The sequence below is a fragment of the Triticum dicoccoides genome, chromosome 5A, assembly GCF_002162155.2.
Source record: "Triticum dicoccoides isolate Atlit2015 ecotype Zavitan chromosome 5A, WEW_v2.0, whole genome shotgun sequence".
Taxonomy (NCBI): domain Eukaryota; kingdom Viridiplantae; phylum Streptophyta; class Magnoliopsida; order Poales; family Poaceae; genus Triticum; species Triticum dicoccoides.
Window position 1 is genome coordinate 275,616,249 of NC_041388.1, and position 19,343 is coordinate 275,635,591.

At 42.5% G+C, this 19,343-nt stretch overlaps 1 protein-coding gene across 3 annotated transcripts; it reads left to right on the forward strand.

The window, feature by feature from the left end:
• The first annotated feature begins 13,761 nt into the window (after positions 1-13,761).
• LOC119301001 (protein MALE DISCOVERER 2-like) lies at positions 13,762-17,574 on the forward strand. 3 transcript variants are annotated; one of them, XM_037577904.1, is made up of 8 exons: positions 13,762-14,181; positions 14,269-14,389; positions 14,494-14,581; positions 15,166-15,282; positions 15,765-16,084; positions 16,189-16,379; positions 16,484-16,616; positions 16,723-17,574. In XM_037577904.1, the coding sequence occupies exons 2-8, from the start codon at positions 14,296-14,298 to the stop codon at positions 17,307-17,309; spliced, it is 1,530 nt and encodes a 509-aa protein (XP_037433801.1). In that variant the 5' UTR covers positions 13,762-14,181; positions 14,269-14,295; the 3' UTR covers positions 17,310-17,574. The 3 variants fall into 3 exon arrangements, with proteins under 3 accessions (XP_037433801.1, XP_037433800.1, XP_037433802.1); XM_037577903.1 differs by having other exon boundaries at positions 13,762-14,178; XM_037577905.1 differs by lacking the exon at positions 15,166-15,282 and having other exon boundaries at positions 13,762-14,178.
• Positions 17,575-19,343: the final 1,769 nt, after the last annotated feature.

A 19,343-nucleotide genomic window follows, 5' to 3' on the forward strand; every position in this document is an offset into this window, starting at 1 on the left:
GGACTAACATATTGATCCAGTGCCCAGTGCTAGTTCCTATTTGTTGCATGTTTTTTGTTTCGCAGAATATCCATATCAAACGGAGTCCAAACGGGATAAAAACTGACAAAGATTTTTTTTGGAATATATATGATTTTTGGGAAGAAAAATCCACGCGAGACGGTGCCCGAGGTGGCCAAGAGGCAGGGGGCGCGCCTGCCCCCCTGGGCACGCCCCTGACCATCATGGGCCACCCATAAGGCGGTTGATGCCCTTATTTCACCGCAAGAAAGCTAATATCCAGATAGAGATCGTGTCAAAATTTCAGCCCAATCGGAGTTACGGATCTCCGGGAATATAAAAAACGGTGAAAGGGAAGAATCTAAGAACGCAGAAACAGAGAGAGATAGAGAGACAGATCCAATCTCGGAGGGGCTCTCGCCCCTCCCATGCCATGGAGTCCATGGACCAGAGGGGAAACCCTTCTCCCATCTAGGGAGGAGGTCAAGGAATAAGAAGGAGGGGGACTCTCTCCCCCTTGCTTCCGGTGGCACCGGAGTGCCACCGGGGGCCATCATCATCACCGCGATCTACACCAACACCTCCGCCATCTTCACCAACATCTCCATCACCTTCCCCCCTCTATCTACAGTGGTCCACTCTCCCGCAACCCGTTGTACCCTCTACTTGAACATGGTGCTTTATGCTTCATATTATTATCCAATGATGTGTTGTCATCCTATGATGTCTGAGTAGATTTTCGTTGTCCTATTGGTGGTTGATGAATTGCTATGATTGATTTAATTTGCTTGTGGTCATGTTGCTGTCCTTTGGTGCCCATCATATGATTGCGCACGTGGATCACACCCTAGGGTTAGTTGTATGTTGATAGGACTATGTATTGGAGGGCAAGAGTGATAGAAGCTTCAACCTAGCATAGAAATTGATGCATACGGGATTGAAGGGGGACCAATATATCTTAATGCTATGGTTGGGTTTTACCTTAATGAACATTAGTAGTTGTGGATGCTTGCTAATAGTTCCAATCATAAGTGCATAGAATTCCAAGTCAGGGATGACATGCTAGCAGTGGCCTCTCCCACATACTTGCTATTGGTCTAGTAAAGTAGTCAATTGCTTAGGGGCAATTTCGCAACTCCTACCACCACTTTTCCACACTCGCTATATTTACTTTATTGCTTCTTTACTTACAACAGCCCCTACTTTTTATTTACTTGCTCTTTATTATCTTGCAAACCTATCCAACAACACCTACAAAGTACCTCTAGTTTCATACTTGTTCTAGGTAAAGCAAACGTCAAGCGTGCGTAGAGTTGTATCGGTGGTCGATAGGGGGGCGCGCCCAGGGGGGTAGGGCGCGCCCTCCACCCTCGTGGATGCCTCGTTTCCCTTTCGGACTACTTCTCATTTTCCTATTTTTTTAATATTCCAAAACAGAGAAAAACTGCTATTAGAACTGTTTTGGAGTCGGTTTACTTACCGTACCACATACCTATTCCTTTTCGGAGTATGAAACATTCTGGAGAGTGTCGCTTATGTACTCCTCCGGGGTTACGGTGTCAATAACATTGGTTTCAATATTTATGGGATTACCTGAGATATAATGTTTGATTCTTTGACCGTTCACCACCTTCGGATTTGTGCCTTCGAAGTTGTTGATTTTTATGGCACTGGAATGATAGACCTCCTCGATACGTAAGGACCTTCCCATTTAGAGAGGAGTTTTCCTGCAAAAAATCTTAAACGAGAGTTGTATAACAGAACATAATCACCTACATTAAACTCACGCTTTTGCATCCTTTTGTCATGCCATCTTTTAACTTTTTCTTTAAACAGTTTAGCATTCTCATAGGCCTGGGTTCTCGACTCATCAAGTGAGCTAATGTAAAATAGTCTCTTCTCACCAGTAAGTTTGAAATCATAATTGAGCTCTTTTATGGCCCAATATGCCTTATGTTCTAGTTCAAGAGGTAAGTGACATTATTTTCCATAAACCATTTTATACGGAGACATACCCATAGGATTTTTATATGCAGTTCTATAGGCCCATAATGCATCATCAAGTTTCTTGGACCAATTCTTTATAGATCTATTAACAGTCTTTTGCAAAATTAATTTAATCTCTCTATTACTCAGTTGTACTTGACCACTGGAGAGTGGGTGGTATGGAGATGCAATTCTATGATTAACATCATACTTAGCAAGCATTTTACGAAAAGCACCATGAATAAAATGTGAACCACCATCGGTCATTAAGTATCTAGGGACTCCAAACCTCGGAAAAATAACTTCTTTTAGCATCTTAATAGAGGTGTTATGATCAGCACTACTAGTTGGAATAGCTTCTACCCACTTAGTAACGTAATCAACATCAACTAAAATATGTGTATACCCATTAGAGGAAGGAAACGGTCCCATATAATCAAAGACCCAAACATCAAATGGTTCAATAACAAGTGAATAGTTCATAGGCATTTCTTGACGTCTACTAATATTACCAATTCTTTGACATTCATCACAAGACAAGACAAACTTACGGACATCCTTGAAAAGAGTAGGCCAATAAAAACCGGATTGCAATACCTTATGTGCAGTTCTACCTCCAGCGTGGTGTCCTCCATAAGCCTCAGAGTGACACTTGCATAGGATCTGTTCATGTTCATGCTCAGGTACACAATGTCTAATAACACCATCTACTCCTTTATAAAGGTGTGGGTCATCCCAGAAGTAATGTCTCAAATCATAGAAAAAACTTTTTCTTTTGCTGGTATGTGAAACTAGGTGGTATAAATTTAGCAACAATGTAATTAGCATAATCAGCATACCATGGAGCAGTACGAGAAGCATTTATGACAACTAATTGTTCATCAGGAAAACTATCATCAATAGGGAGTGGGTCATCAAGAACATTTTCTAACCTAGACAAGTTGTCTGCAACGGGGTTCTCAGCTCCCTTCCTATCAATAATATGCAAATCAAATTATTGTAGCAAGAGAACCCATCTAATAAGTCTAGGTTTAGCATATTTATTTTCCATAAGGTATTTAATAGCAGCATGATCAGTGTGAACAGTTATTTTAGAATCAAAAAATAAGGTCTGAACTTATCACAAGCAAATACAACTGCGAAAAATTCTTTTTCAATAGTAGCATAATTTCTCTCGGCATTGTTTAGAGTTTTACTAGCATATTGGATAACATTTAATTTCTTATCAACTTTTTATCCTAAAACAACACCTACATCATAATCAGTAGCATCACACATAATTTCAAAGGGTAAATTCCAATCAGGTGTCTGAACAATAGGTATAGAAATCAAGGCTTTCTTAAGTATTTCAAATGCTTCTACACAATCATCATCAAAGACAAAAGGAACATCTTTTTTGTAAGAGATTAGTCAGAGGCCTAGAAATTTTTGAGAAGTCTTTAATGAACCTCCTATAAAAATTGGCATGACCAAGGAAACTTCTTATACCTTTAATGTCCTTAGGACACGACATCTTTTCAATAACATCAATTTTAGCTTTATCAACTTCAATACCTCTATCAAAAATTTTATGCCCCAAGACAATACTTTCATTAACCATAAAGTGGCACTTCTCCCAATTCAAGACAAGATTAGTTTCTTCACATCTCTACAAAAATCGACCAAGGTTGCTTAAGCAATAATCAAAATAAGTTCCATACACAGAGAAATCATCCATGGAAACCTCAACAATCTTTTCACAAAAGTCAGAAAATATAGCAGTCATACATCTTTGAAAGGTAGCAGGTGCATTACATAAACCAAAAGGCATACGTCTATAAGCAAAGGTACCGAAAGGGCAAGTAAAAGTGGTCTTTTCCTGATCCTCTTTCGACATAGATATTTGAGAGAAACCAGAATAACTGTCTAGAAAGCAAAAAAGTGTATGTTTGGATAATCATTCTAGCATTTGCTCAATAAAAGGTAAAGGGTAATTATCCTTTCTAGTAGCTTTATTTAATTTGCAGAAATCAATTACTATTCTATAACCTGTAACAGTTCTTTGTGGGATCAATTCGTCTTTATCATTAGGAACAACAGTAATATCTCCCTTCTTAGGGACACAATGGACAGGACTTACCCACTGACTATCAGCAACAAGATAAATTATACCTGCCTCCAGAAGCTTTAGTATTTCATTTCTTACCACTTCTTTCATCTTAGGATTTAACCGTCGTTGGTGATCAACAACCAGTTTAGCGTCTTTCTCCAATTTTATTTTGTGCTGGCATAGAGTGAGACTAATGCCGTTAAGATCATCAAGAGTATATCCAATAGCAGCACGGTGCTTCTTCAGAATTTTCAATAATTTCTCTTCTTCCTGCTCTGAAAGGTTAACACTAATACTAACAGGATATATCTTCTTTTCACCAAGATAAGCATATTTAAGAGTATTAGGTAATGGTTTAAGCTCAAACACGGGATCACCCTTGGGTGGAGGAGGATCCCCTAGAATTTCAACAAGCAAGTTGTGCTTCAAAATAGGTCCCTGTTTAAACAATACTTCATCTATTTTCCTTCTTTCATTCATAAACATATCATTTTCATTGTCTAGCAAATATTGTTCTAAAGGATCATTAGGAGGCACGGCAATAGAAGCAAGACCAATAATTTCATCTTTACTAGGCAAGTCTTTATCATGGGGTTGTCTACGAAATTTAGCAAAACTAAAATCATGAGACATATCCCCTAAACCAACAGTAACAATATCCTTTTTGCAGTCTATCTTAGCATTAACAGTATTCAAGAAGGGTCTACCAAATATAATGGGGCAGAAGTCATCTTGTGGGGAAGCAAGAACAAGAAAATCAGTAGGATATTTAATTTTCCCACACAAGACTTCAACATCTCTAACAATCCCAATTGATGAAATATTATCTCTATTGGCAAGCTTAATAGTAACATCAATATCTTCTATCTGAGCCGGTGCAAATCATGCATAATTTCTTTATATAAAGGATAAGGTATTGCACTAACACTAGAACCCATATCACATAAGCCATGATAACAGTGATCTCCTATTTTAACAGAAACAACAGGCATGCCAACAACAGGTCTATGTATATTTTTAGTATCGGGTCTAGCAATTCTAGCAGCTTCTTCACAGAAGTAAATAGCATGCCCATCAATATTATCGACCAAGAGATCCTTAACCATAGCAATACTAGGTTCAACTTTAATTTGCTCAGAGGGTATAGGTGTTCTAGCATTACTCTTACAAACCACAGTTGAAGCTTTAGCATGATCCTTTATTCTAACAGGGAAAGGTGGTTTCTCAATATAAGAGGTAGGAACAATAGGATCAACATTATAAGTGGTAGTCTTTTCTTCAACTTTAATAGGTTCGACTACCTTTACTTCAATGGGAAGATGATATTTAAACCACTTCTTCTTAGGGAGATCAACATGAGTAGCAAATGATTCACAGAAAGAAGCTACTATCTCAGAGTCAAGTCCCTATTTAGTGCTAAATTCACGAAAAGCATCGGCAACCATAAAAGATATAACACAATCAAACTTAGGTGTTATACCTAACTCGTTACCTTCGTCGAGTTCCCAATCTTCGGAGTTGCGTTTAATTCTTTCCAATAAATCCCATCTGAATTCAATAGTCTTCATCATGAATGAACCAGTACAAAAAGTATCGAGCATGGAGCGATTACTGAGAGAAATCCGAGCATAATTTTTTGAATACTAATTTCTCTTGAGAGGTCATGATTGGGGCATGAATATAACATTGAATTAAGCCTCCCCAAGCTTGAGCGATACTTTCTCCTTCGTGAGGCCACAAATTATATATATAATTACGATCACGATGAACCAGATGCATGGGATAAAACTTCTGATGAAATTCCAATTTCAATCGGTTGTAGTTCCACGATCCAATATCATCACATAGCCTAAACCATGTCAATGCCTTTCCCTTCAAAGATAAAGGGAAGACCTTCTTCTTGATAACATCCTTGGGCATACCTACAAGCTTAAATAATCCACAAACTTCATCCACATAGATTAGGTGCATATCGGGATGTAATATTCCATCTCCTGTAAAAGGTTTAGCTAGCAGTTCCTCTAACATACCCGAAGGAATTTCAAAGTAAACATTTTCAGTAGGTTCAGTAGGTTGAGGAGCAACTCTTTGCTCTACTGGTCAGGGTGAAGATACCCCGAACAAGCCCCTCAAAGGATCATTTTCCATAGTAACAAGTGACAGTAAATTTTAGCACACTATATAAATTTTTCCTTACCAAATTCCACCTACCAAAGGTGCTTCACTCCCCGGCAGCGGCGCCAGAAAAGAGTCTTGATAACCCACAAGTATTGGGGATCTATCATAGTCCTTTCGATAAGTAAGAGTGTCGAACCCAACGAGGAGCAGAAGGAAATGACAAGCAGTTTTCAGTAAGGTATTCTCTGCAAGCACTGAAATTATCGGTAATAGATAGTTTTATGATAAGGTAATTCGTAACATGTAACAAGTAACAAAAATAAACAAGGTGAAGCAAGGTGTCCCAATCCTTTTTGTAGCAAAGGAGAAGCCTGGACAAACTCTTATATAAAGGAAAGCGCCCCCGAGGACACATGGGAATTATCGTCAAGCTAGTTTTCATCATGCTCATATGATTCGTGTTCATTACTTTAATAATTTGTTATGTGGGTGAACTGGTGCTTGGGTACTGCCTTTCCTTGTACAAGCATCCCACTTATGATTAACCCCTCTCACAAGCATCTGCAACTACGAAAGAAGAATTAAGGTAAACCTAACCATAGCATGGAACATATGGATCCAAATCAGCTCCTTACGAAGCAACGCATAAACTAGGTTTAAGCTTCTGTCACTCTAGCAACCCATCATCTACTTATTACTTCCCAATGCCTTCCCCTAGGCCCAAACAATGGTGAAGTGTCATGCAGTCGACGTTCACATAACACCACTAGAGGAAAGACAACATACATCTCATCAAAATATCGAACGAATACCAAATTCACATGACTACTTATAACAAGACTTCTCCCATGTCCTCAGGAACAAACCTAACTACTCACGAATCATATTCATGTTCATAATCAGAGGGGTATTGATGTGCATAAAGGATCTGAACATATAATCTTCCACCAAAGAACCAACTAGCATCAACTACAAGGAGTAATCAACACTACTAGCAACCAACAGGTACCAATCTAAGGTTTTGAGACAAAGATCGGATACAAGAGATGAACTAGGGTTTGAGAGGAGATGGTGCTGGTGAAGATGTTGATGGAGATTAACCCCCTCCCGATGAGAGGATCGATGGTGATGACGATGGTGACGATTTCCCCCTCCGGGAGGGATGTTTCCCTAGTAGAACAGCTCCACTGGAGCCCTAGATTGGTTCCGCCAAGGTTCCGCCTCGAGACGGCGCTTCATCCCGAAAGCTTCCTTCTGATTTTTAGGGCAAAAGACAACTTATACTAGAAGATGGGCATCAGGGGGCCTCCAAGTGGCCCATGAGGCAGGGACGCGCACCCAGGGGGTAGGGCGTGCCCTCCACCCTCGTGGACAGTGGGTGGCCCCCCTCTGGTGCTTTCTTCGCCCAATATTTTTAATATATTCCAAAACTGACTTTCGTGGAGTTTCAGGACTTTTGGAGTTGTGCAGAATAGGTCTCCAATATTTGCTCCTTTTCCAGCCCAGAATTCCAGCTGCCGGCATTCTCCCTCTTCATGTAAACCTTGTAAAATAAGAGAGAAAAGGCATAATCATTGTGACATAATGTTTAATAACAGCCCATAATGCAATAAATATCGATATAAAAGCATGATGCAAAATGGACGTATCAACGCTTAATTGGACTTTGACAAAGCACATACCTTGATAATGTTTTGAAGAAGTTCAAAATCTATCAGTCAAAGAAAGGGTTCTTGCCTATGTTACAAGGTGTGAAATTGAGTCAGACTCAATGCCCGACCACTGTAGAAGACAGAGAGAAAATGGAAGTCATTCCCTATGCCTCAGCTATAGGTTCTATCATGTATGCAACGCTGTGTACCAGACCTGATGTGTGCCTTGCTATAAATTTAGCAGGGAGGTACCAAAGTAATCCGGGAGTGGATCACTGGACAACAGTCAAGAACATCCTGAAATACCTGAAAAAGACTAAGGATATTTTTTTGTTTATGGAGGTGACAAAGAGCTTGTCGTAAATGGTTACGTCGATGCTAGCTTTGACACTGATCCGGATGACTCTAAGTCACAAACTGGATAGGTATTTATATTGAATGGTGGAGCTATCAATTGGTGCACTTCCAAGTAGAGCGTCGTGGCGGGATCTACGTGTGAAGCAGAGTACATAGCTTCTTCAGAAGCAGCAAGTGAAAGAGTCTGGATGAAGGAGTTCATATCCGATCTAGATGTAATACCTAGTGCATCGGGTCCAATGAAAATCTTTTGTGATAATACTGGATCAATTGCCTTAGCGAAGGAATCCAGATTTCACAAGAGAACCAAACACATCAAGAGACGCTTCAACTCCATCCGCGATCAAGTGAAGGAGGGAGACATAGAGATTTGCAAAATACATACGGATCTGAATGTTGCAGACCCGTTGACTAAGCCTCTTCCACGAGCAAAACATGATCAACACCAAGACTCCATGAGTGTTAGAATCATTACAATGTAATCTAGATTATTGACTCTAGTGCAAGTGGGAGACTAAAGGAAATATGCCCTAGAGGCAATAATAAAGTTGTTATTTATATTTCCTTATATCATGATAAATGTTTATTATTCATGCTAGAATTGTATTAACCGGAAACTTGATACATGTGTGAATACATAGACAAAACAAAGTGTCCCTAGTATGCCTCTACTAGACTAGCTTGTTAATCAAAGATGGTTAAGTTGCCTGACCATAGACATGTGTTGTCATTTGATGAACGGGATCACATCATTAGGAGAATGATGTGATGGACAAGACCCATCCGTTAGCTTAGCATAATTATTGTTAAGTTTTATTGCTATTGCTTTTTTCATGACTTATACATATTCCTCGGACTATGAGATTATGCAACACCCGAATACTGGAGGAACACCTTGTGTGCTATCAAACGTCACAACGTAACTGGGTGATCATGAAGATGCCCTACAGGTGTCTCCGAAGGTGTTTGTTGGGTTAGCATAGATCAAGATTAGGATTTGTCACTCTGAGTATCGAAGAGGTATCTCTGGGCCCTCTCGGTAATGCACATCACTATAAGCCTTGCAAGCAATGTGACTAATGAGTTAGTTACAGGATGATGCATTACAGAATGAGTTAAGAGACTTGCCGGTAACGAGATTGAACTAGGTATGAGGATACCGACGATCGAATCTCGGGCAAGTAACATACCAATGACAAAGGGAATGACGTATGTTGTCCTTGCGGTTTGACCGATAAAGATCTTCATAGAATAGGTAGGAACCAATATGAGCATCCAGGTTCCGTTGTTGGTTATTGATCGGAGATATGTCTCGGTCATTTCTACATATTTCTAGAACCCGTAGGGTCCGCACGCTTAACGCTCGATGACGATTTGTATTATGAGTTATCTATTTTGGTGACTGAAGGTTGTTCGGAGTCCCAGATGAGATCACGAACATGACAAGGAGTCTCGAAATAGTCGAGAGGTAAAGATTGATATGTTGGACGGTACTATATGGACACCGGAATGGTTTCGGGATGTCTCGGATATTTATCGGAGTACCGAGGGGTTACCGGAACCCCTCGGGGAAAGTAATGGGCCTACATGGGCCATAGGGGAGAGGGGAGGAACCCCACAAGGGGTGGCCGCGCCCCCCTCCTATAGGGAGTCCGAATTGGACTAGGGGAGGGGGTGTGCTCCCCTTTCCTTATCCTCTTCCCTCTCCCTTCCCTCTTTCCCCCTCCATGAGAAGGAAAAAAGGGGGAGAATCCTACTAGGACTGGAGTCCTAGTAGGACTCCCCTCTCCTTGGCGCGCCCCTTGTGGACGGCCTCCTCCTTCCTCCTTTATATACGGGGGTAGGGGCACCCCAAAGAACAACATTTATTCTCTTAGCCGTGTGTGGTGCCTCCCTCCACAGTTTACTCCTCCGGTCATAGCGTCTTAGTGCTTAGGCGAAGCCCTGCGTGGATCACATCACCATCACCGTCACCATGATGTCGTGCTAACGAAACTCTCCCTCGACCCTCTGCGGGATCAAGATTTCGAGGGACGTCATCGAGCTGAACGTGTGCTGAACTTGGAGGTGTCGTACGTTCGGTACCGGATCGGTTGGATCGCGAAGACATTTGACTACATCAACCGCGTTAACTTAACGCTTCCGCTTTTGGTCTACGAGGGTACGTGGACACACTCTCCCCCTTTCGTTGCTATGCATCTCCTAGGTAGATTTTGCGTGATCATAGGAATTTTTTTGAAATTGCATGATATGTTCCCCAACAATATAATACTATATCATCAACGAATGTTAAGCGTGCGGACCCTACGGGTTTGAGAATGATGTAGACATGACCAAGACGCCTCTCCGGTCAATAGCCAATAGTGGAACCTGGATTCCCATGTTGGTTCCTACATATTCTATGAAGATCTTTATCAGTCAAACCTTATGACAACATATTTAATTCCCATTGTCTGTCTGTATGTTACTTGCCCGAGATTCGATCGTCGGTATCTTCATACCTAGTTCAATCTCTTTACCGGTAAGTCTCTTTACTCGTTCCATAATACATCATCTCGTAACTAACTCCTTAGTCACATTGCTTGCAAGCTTCTTGTGATGTGTATTACCGAGAGGGCCCAGAGATACCTCTCCGATACACGGAGTGACAAATCCTAATCTCGATCTATGCCAACTCAACAGACACCTTCGGAGATATCGGTAGAGCATCTTTATGATCACCCAGTTACATTGTGACGTTTGATAGCACACAAGGTATTCCTCCGGTATCCGGTAGTTGCATGATCTCATAGTCGAAGGAATATGTATTTGACATTCAGAAAGCAATAACAATAAATTGAACGATCATATGCTAAGCTAACGGATGGGTCTTTTCCATCACATCTTTCTCCTAATGATGTGATCTCGTTATCAAGTGACAACACATGTCTATGGTTAGGAAACCTTAACCATCTTTGATCAACGAGCTAGTCTAGTAGAGGCTCACTAGGGCCAGGGTATTTTGTTTATGTATCCACACATGTATTTAACTTTCCAATCAATACAATTCTAGCATGAATAATAAACCTTTATCATGAGTAAGGAAATATAGTAATAACAACTTTATTATTGTCTCTAGGGCATATTTTCATCACGACGTCCTTGAAGGAGGCCGGCTCCGGAGTCGAGCCTTCGGAGCCGGGCGGGTCTTTGATCCAGTCGGACGTCTAGCCTGACAGAACAAGTTCACCACGGGAATCCGTGGTGTACTTGAGGCCGTCGAAGGTCACGATTTGATCTCGGGCGTAGTTTTCGACAAAGGCCAGATGGCCCGTTGAGCCGGTGCAGAAGATCATGTTGCTGAACACAAAAAGCTGGACGGAGCGTAAACGCTCCCACGACCATTGCTGCAGTTGATCTGCGAATGAGCCATTGATCCTTCTGTTGATCCCACAACGTAACTCTCAATGAAAGCACCAATGTCGGTGTGAAAACCGATAGATATCGGGATAGGGGCTCTCGAGCTGTGGATCTCGGACATATGGTAACAGAAACAAGGAGGCGATGTTTTACCCAAGTTCGGACCCTCTTGATGGAGGTAAAATCCTATTTCCTGCTCTTGTTTATATTGATATAGATGTATCGAGTATAGAGTTGATCTACCTCGAGATCGTAAAATGTAGTCTAGCTCTAGGGCTAGGTGAATGATATTGCGTTGATCTCCCCTCTAAGGACTAAACCCTATGACTTATATACACGCTAGGTAGGGTATCTAGGGTTACAAGGTCGATATCTAGGTGCTACTGCTAAGTGGGGCCCGCCATGTGGCCAGGTTCAAAATTAGCAGTAGCGCCCTGCACAAAAAATTACGCTACTACTATTACAGCAGCAATAGCGCGGTTAATGTGGGCGTGCTACTGCTAAACCTAGTGTGGCGAGAACGGTCGGGCAATTTTAGTAGTAGCGTGGTTCTACCGAGCCGCACTACTGCTAAGTCGGTAGCAGTAGCGCCTGTTTATGGACCACGCTACTGCTAATTAGCAGTAGCGCCCCTTCTTGTCCAGCGCTACTGCTAAGATTCTGTGTATAAGGTTTTCCCTAGTAGTGATGGCAGGAGAAGTCTTGGAGTATACGACAAGTCTTCGGTAGATGTAGTCTTGACCACGCCCCCCTTGCGTACAGCCTTCAGAATCCTTCTTGAGAATGAATGAGGGCCCATCGGCCCAATCCAAGGAACATGGGCCGACTGGATTAGTACCCTTTAATCCAGGACACCATTAAACACTGACCTTCAAACCACCCACATCCGCCCAAACCAGTCTGTCATGACGTGTTTTGGCATCCAGCGCGATACCCCATCCGTCCGTGGACCAGTCCAGACGTCCGTTTTCTCACAAACCGGGAGCATTACATCAAACACGACATAATTCATCAAAGTTCAGGCATAATTTACATAAAACAAACGATATTTCATTTATTTAACTAAACCAAGCCCGTAACACTCAAAGTAATTGTAGAAAATAGCATAATTCATCCATAAGTAGCATGCAAATATCTCTAGTACAACAATAGTTCAAATTCAACGATATAACCAGATGTTCAACAAGTTGTTCGAATTCACCAATTCCAAATTCATTGATACTATAATCAGAGCCGGTACATGTCGTCCCACACAAGTTGATCCTTAAGCTTCATCCAGCAATGTATGTGTGTGCATGGCCTGCCCACGGTCCTCCAGTACTTCACGACAGAGCGTCCAACCTATACAATGTGTAGAGAAACATTGAGTGAATGAATGAATTAACCAACATGTAGAGCAAGAAGAAGCAAACTTACGATCTCCATGGTTGACACACCCAATGGCAACATCGTCTCCACACGTTCAACTGCGTCGCAGAACTTCATGACGGAGTTGCAAATGGTGTACCATCGGTGTGATATTGACCTCACATTCTGTTCATGGATGATGTGTATGTCGTAGAGTGCTTTCGCGCATGAAACAAATCATGCACGCGCTGCCAAAAGATCGCGCATGAAACAATCATGAACCGCGATGTAGTCCAAGTAGGGCAAGCGCGTTAGTGGCGGCTGCGGATGTCCTACGGTGCCTTGACGGCGGCTGGAGAGATACAATGACGGCGTCAAAAGAGAAGAATGCGGATGCAAAGCAAGGGTAGAGTGAAAGGAAAGTGGACCGGAATGGGTATTTGAGTCAGCCGGGGATGTCAATATACTATATGGCGGCGACGATCCGTACTCCCGTAAAGTTTATCACTGTTCGCGGATTGATCTCCACCGCTCCAGGGACGAATAGGCTGTCTGATTTGGGATCAACTTTGGAAATGCCCGAGATGACGAGTACAACCATGTCATGTTCCCGTGGACAACGACTTGATTCCGGTGAAATTCCCGCAAAATCACTGCGCAATTTCAGGCATAACAAGAAGAGTTAATAAAGGAAAGAAAAGGGAGGGAAATTTCCAGCTGCCATGTGTGCACGGTACCTGGCTGACCTGAAACAGACAGGCAGGCAGGCAGACATCCACGCCTGCCTCCGATCCACCCAAAAGTACACTCCAGTTCCAATATTCCGCGTCCTGGACTGACTTGCGCTCCGAGCTCTTCTTTCTCCTCTGCCTTCTCGGCCTCTCCCAGCTCATCCCGTTCCCAGCACACTGCCCGCGCCCTGCCTCCTCTTCTCTCGATTCCCTCCTTTAGCCATCTTTACAGGCACAAAATCATCCCAGCCTTTTCCTGCCACTCCTCTCCTTCTCCACATTCCGTGAGCGCGTTTTCCCCACTTGAAATTCCGGCTCTCGAGACACAAGATCCGCGAGGGGTGGTGGATTCTTTACTTGCTCGTTCCAAAAATCCCACTCTGCCCCGCTGCTCCACTTACCTTGTAAGGAGTAGCGGAGACACTTTACCCGATTCGTTTCTTCAGGCGGCATGGAACGGCGTGTGCTTCCATCGTGCCCAAGATTTCAGCAGCTTTAGGTGGTGGTATATAGAAGTTGGAATCTTTGCCTTCCTTTTATCGTCTCCCGTTCTGCTCTGCTCTTACTGTCTTTTACTACCCTCTTGCAGAGCTGCCTGGACTCCATTGGGGGCGGAATGGAGGTCTGGAGCATCAGAGCGGCGCAGCTCTTGCTCTTCTTCTTCCTCTTGTCTGAGAGGCATGGGTCTTGTGCCGCCCTCGGTGAAGAAGGTGAGATGGATTTCCCATGGGTTTGTGATTAGGAAGTGGCCATGGTTGTGTTGGTTCAAGTGGAACAGTCGTTGACCATCTGTGTGTCTATCTTGGTGCTTCAGGGCGAGCCATGGGTTTCAGAGAAGAGCACCCAAGTGGATGGTTATGGAATTTGGGAGAAAAGAAGGTTTTCAGCGCAGCGGCGACGCCGTAAGTCAGCCTGATCTGTTCTTGTTCTTGTAGGATCAAATTCATGGTGAAATGATTGCTACCTTTTCTTTTCCTGTGAAGATGTCAAATCATTTGCAAGTAGTTATCTTGTATGTATCGCTTAGTCATGATTAAAGTTACTCAACGAACAAGTCCTATTTTGATTTCAAGGGGGGTACATGATATTGCCCGCCGTTGTCTTTTTCTATTTGTAGCGTCATGGATTTACAAGTCAAAGGGGTCTAGAAGAAGCCATGACCATTAAGTAGAGAATATGCAGGACAGCTAGATGTCTTTCTAGAGGAAGCTATGATTTTGTCTCTGGAATATTTAGGATACGTGTGTGAAACAAGGCTTTCACTCTTAAGCATTTCTTGATGCGTCCCTCTTTTTTTTGACAATATCCAAAAAATTTACCTTCATGGATCAAGTCCTTCAGGTCTAGGGAAAACAGTATTTCTAGGAGTAAATTGCATCTGGAGCATTACAGAATTAAATTTCTGCAGTGCTTGATACATAATCTCTACTTTTTTACATTATGGGCTTGATATACATAATCTAAAGCCATGTGATGATCTTTGCAGCTTAGTCAAGGGAAAAAAACTGTCAATTGAAATTCCTAACGAGTTGCAAGAGCGTATCATGATTTCAGAGGTTCTAACTGATGGAAGGCAAGAATCGTGCAGAAAATGTTTAACAAAGTCAGTCTTCTTCTTTATATACCAGCTTCCCTTTCGTAAGAATTTCTGAGTAAGATGGGCCTAACTTCTAAAGTAAAACTGACATGACACAGGCAGTTGAAAACCAAAATACTCTGTTTCAGTTTAACCGGCAATCTTGACTTTGACTAGTTAAACTTTGCAATCTTTTCCCCACAAAATAAAATAAATAGAACCCACACTTTTTGAATCTTTCGGTAAACATCCGTTCTTTATCGAAAAATTTATTGTGGCCCCTTGAAAATGCATGCTCATTTTCACTAAAAATAGGTTAAAGGCAAATGCCAAACATAAGTACACATGACAGCTGTTGTACAAGGGATGTGTAGCCTGTCTCTTACATTAGTAAAGCTTAAGCATTGATATGTTAAAGCTTGAAGCGTGGAGAATACTGATATGCTAACTGTGGACTATACAAGTTTAACAATCAGACTCTTCAATTTATATTGGTGTTTTATATGCAGAACCATAGAGAGTAACACCCTGAGGCAACTCCTACAGGCAAGGGAGCTTCAAGAATCAGCACCTTCCTCTAAGGCTCCTGATCAGTTTCATGAAAGCCAGGCTCCCATGTCTTTGCCACCATCGTATTCGCAAGCTGAAACCAACGAGTCTTCTTCTGTGCTTTACTGGGCTATCTACGCAGTGTGCATCAGTGGAGTGCTTGGCCTTGTGGTTATAGCCTCTGTTGTGTATCTACTTGTCTCCCGTAGAAAGAAGGATAACACCGTCAATCCATGGGCTACCGGGCTGAGTGGACAGCTAAGGAAAGCCTTTGTGACAGGTCAGTCTCCTATTACCTGAAGCTAAAATGCCATATTACATCATCTGAAATGTGTGCCACAGATTGAACTTGGAGATGTTGAGTGTGCTTTACCTTGTGGGCAGGTGTTCCTTCTTTAGGAAGGGCCGAACTTGAGGCGGCGTGTGAGAATTTCAGCAATGTGATTGGTACTGTATCTGACAGTGCATTGTACAAGGGAACCCTGTCAAGTGGAGTTGAAATAGCTGTTGCCTCCAGTCCAGTTAAGTCTGCCAAAGAATGGTCGGATCGGTCCGAGGAGCAATTTAGGAACAAGGTAAGAAGTAATAGGCGAAACTACAACAGTGCTCAGATTTTCTCAACTAGCGTAGTACTGCTCTATCCCCGTTGTCTGTGCCTGACCAACTCTTCCTCTTTCAGATCTCTGAGTTATCCAAGGTGAACCACAAGAACTTCATGAACCTACTTGGTTACTGCACATGCGACGCTCCGTTCACCAGGATGATGGTGTTTGAGTACGCTCCATGCGGTTCCCTCTTCGAGCATCTGCACGGTGAGCTGCACATCAGTATCTGAATATCTTCCATATGCTGTTCTTGCTTCTGCTACTTCTCTCTCAGAAACAGTGAGGCTCATCCGATCCATGTTTTTCGATGCAGTGAGGGAAGCAGAGCACCTGGACTGGCCTACCCGGCTGCGCATCATCATGGGAGTGACATACTGCCTGGAGCACATGAACCAGCTAGACCCTCCTGTCACCCCAAGAACCCTAAACTCCTCATCCATCTACCTCACCGAGGACTACGCGGCCAAGTTCTCCGACACCGAGTTCTGGAAGGACGACGACGCGGACGCGTCGGCGCCGACGCGATCCGCAGGCCAGGACAGCATCGTCTACAAGTTCGGGATACTGCTGCTCGAGGTGATCTCCGGCCGGCTGCCCTTCTCCGAGGACCACGGCCTGCTCGTCCTCTGGGCCTCCAGCTACCTGGACGGCAAGCGGCCGATCGGCTCGATGGCCGACCCGGTGCTCAGGGCGTCGTCGCCTGTGCCCGAAGAGGACCTGGCGGCGCTGTGTGATGTCGTGAGGCTGTGCATCAACCGCGAGGCGGCGAAGAGGCCGTCCATGGGCGAAGTCGCGGGGCTGATGAAAGGCGCCGTCAGACTGTCGCCGGAGCAGACGACCCCGAGGAATAACCCGCTGTGGTGGGCTGAGCTCGAGATCATGTCCACGGCATCCACCTGAAATGACATACAGTATAAAGGGAAGGATAATTATACTGTACGTACTTACTAGATTTTGCGTTTTAGTTTCTTCTTCGTTACTTTTTTGTATGATATGGTACACTCCTTTTGGCCCCAATTTGTTTTTGTCCTTGGATCACTGTGATCCTGCATATTTCTTAAAGTTGAAAGGAATAGTAATTATTATTGTTGACGTATACGGAGTATTTGTTAAAATTGTGTTGAATATGTGTACCAGGCTACAATTATACTTATGTGATTTGGTAGATGGGAAGGTGAGCCCGTAACCATGCCTTGGGATTAGCCATGAAGATGAACTTCGTTAACAAAACATCACGTGTCCTGTCTACTTTTCTGCAATGAAAATTCAGGCTTTTCTAACCGTATTTGCATTTCTATTATTTCTCATGTATCCCTAGGAAACCATCTAATTAATACATGTAGCATACTATTCGCAATAAATAAATAAATAAATAATCTAATTAATACATGTAGCATACTATTCGCAATAAATAAATAAATAAATAAATAAATACATGTAGAATACATAGACAGTGCTCCATATTCCACCATCGTAAAAGTTGATAGCAAAAGTTTTATTAGCCCGCTCTCTGCATCATGAGATGCATATGGCTTAAGTTATTACATCGCTGAGTACAAAGTTTGCAAACAATGGTCTTGCCAAAAATGAGGGAAAGAACAAAACTATCAAACTACTCGAACGAACATGCTAAACAAAACCACTCTAAATATTGAGAAGCCTATCACTAGCACACCACTCAAACTTAATCCTATGAAAAAAAAATCCTTGGATTGCAATCCTACAAATCAAATAATGAATGTAGAGAAAACTCGTAAGGATTATAATTCTTCAAAAATCACACATAGGATAGACAGCAAGAGCCCTGCGATAGAAATATTTACAAGAACCTAACTAGTACTCCCTCCATTCACGAATATAAGGTGTTCTAAGTTTTTTATGAATTGGACGTATATAGACACGTTTTAGTGTGTTTGTTCACTTGTTTGAGTATGTATATAGTCCATATTGAAATATCCAAAACATTTTATATTTGTGCACGGAGGGAGTAACAAATTTTTCTCTTAATTTCTTACAACCAACATAAACTGTACATGGCATGTACATGCAAAAATGAAACACCATACAAATGATGTACTGCAAACATTCTGTAGTTAAATGAAGAAAAAAAATGTCTTGAGCATATTCACGACCAGGTGGAAGGGATGACAATGTCAGTTTGCAGACAATCAAGCTGATCATCAGGTCTTTCAGTTGTAGAGAACACCTTGATTGCTTGTTGCATCGTTGGTCGGTATGATGGATTTGGTTCTATGCAACAAACAGCAAACACGATCACTTTGAATATTTCACTTGCGATCTCAGTTTCAGGGAATGGGAGCCGGATGTCCAACAAATCCTCAAGTGATGTACTTCTGTTGGCCATGGAAGAAAGAAAATCACCTGGATGATGTCCCATGAACAACTCGAGCATGAGTACTCCAAAGCTATAGACATCGCACTTCTCTGTCACCCTTGTTGAGTACGCAAGCTCTGCTATGCCAATATTGACGAGTTAGCCTTTTGTGAATGTGTATGTATAGATGCAAAAAGTACTATATATGTATCGATGAAGCTAGTGTTTTTACACAAATGGAAATCACTTGGAATCTGGTGGTGCCGTCAGAGGGGGGGGGGGGTGCTGCTGCGCGGCACCAAGCCAAAGTGTCGTGCCAAGCCATGTGCGAGAAGACCGGGTACTTAAGAAGCACCATCAAATAAGAGCAACCATGTGTTATCGCCACTACTTTCCATAATCCCAACAGCTATATGCGCTGGGTAGAAATTTCACCGCTGTAGCTGCATAACCATAGCCTCTGCGTCAAATCGCCATCCATAGATTGCATCTCATCACTGAAGGCAAACTGGTTGGAGTAAGAGCTACTAAAAACCACAAAGGAACCATCTGGCTACAAACCACAAACTCGCTAGTATGCGTCACCAACAGCAACCATT

Coding starts and splice junctions, on each gene's coding strand:
- LOC119301001 (XM_037577904.1), top strand. CDS start 14,296: ATGGAGGTCTGGAGCATCAGAGCGGCGCAGCTCTTGCTCTTCTTCTTC. Junction 14,390..14,493: donor TGCCGCCCTCGGTGAAGAAG/GTGAGATGGATT, acceptor TTGGTGCTTCAG/GGCGAGCCATGGGTTTCAGA. Junction 16,085..16,188: donor AAGGAAAGCCTTTGTGACAG/GTCAGTCTCCTA, acceptor CCTTGTGGGCAG/GTGTTCCTTCTTTAGGAAGG.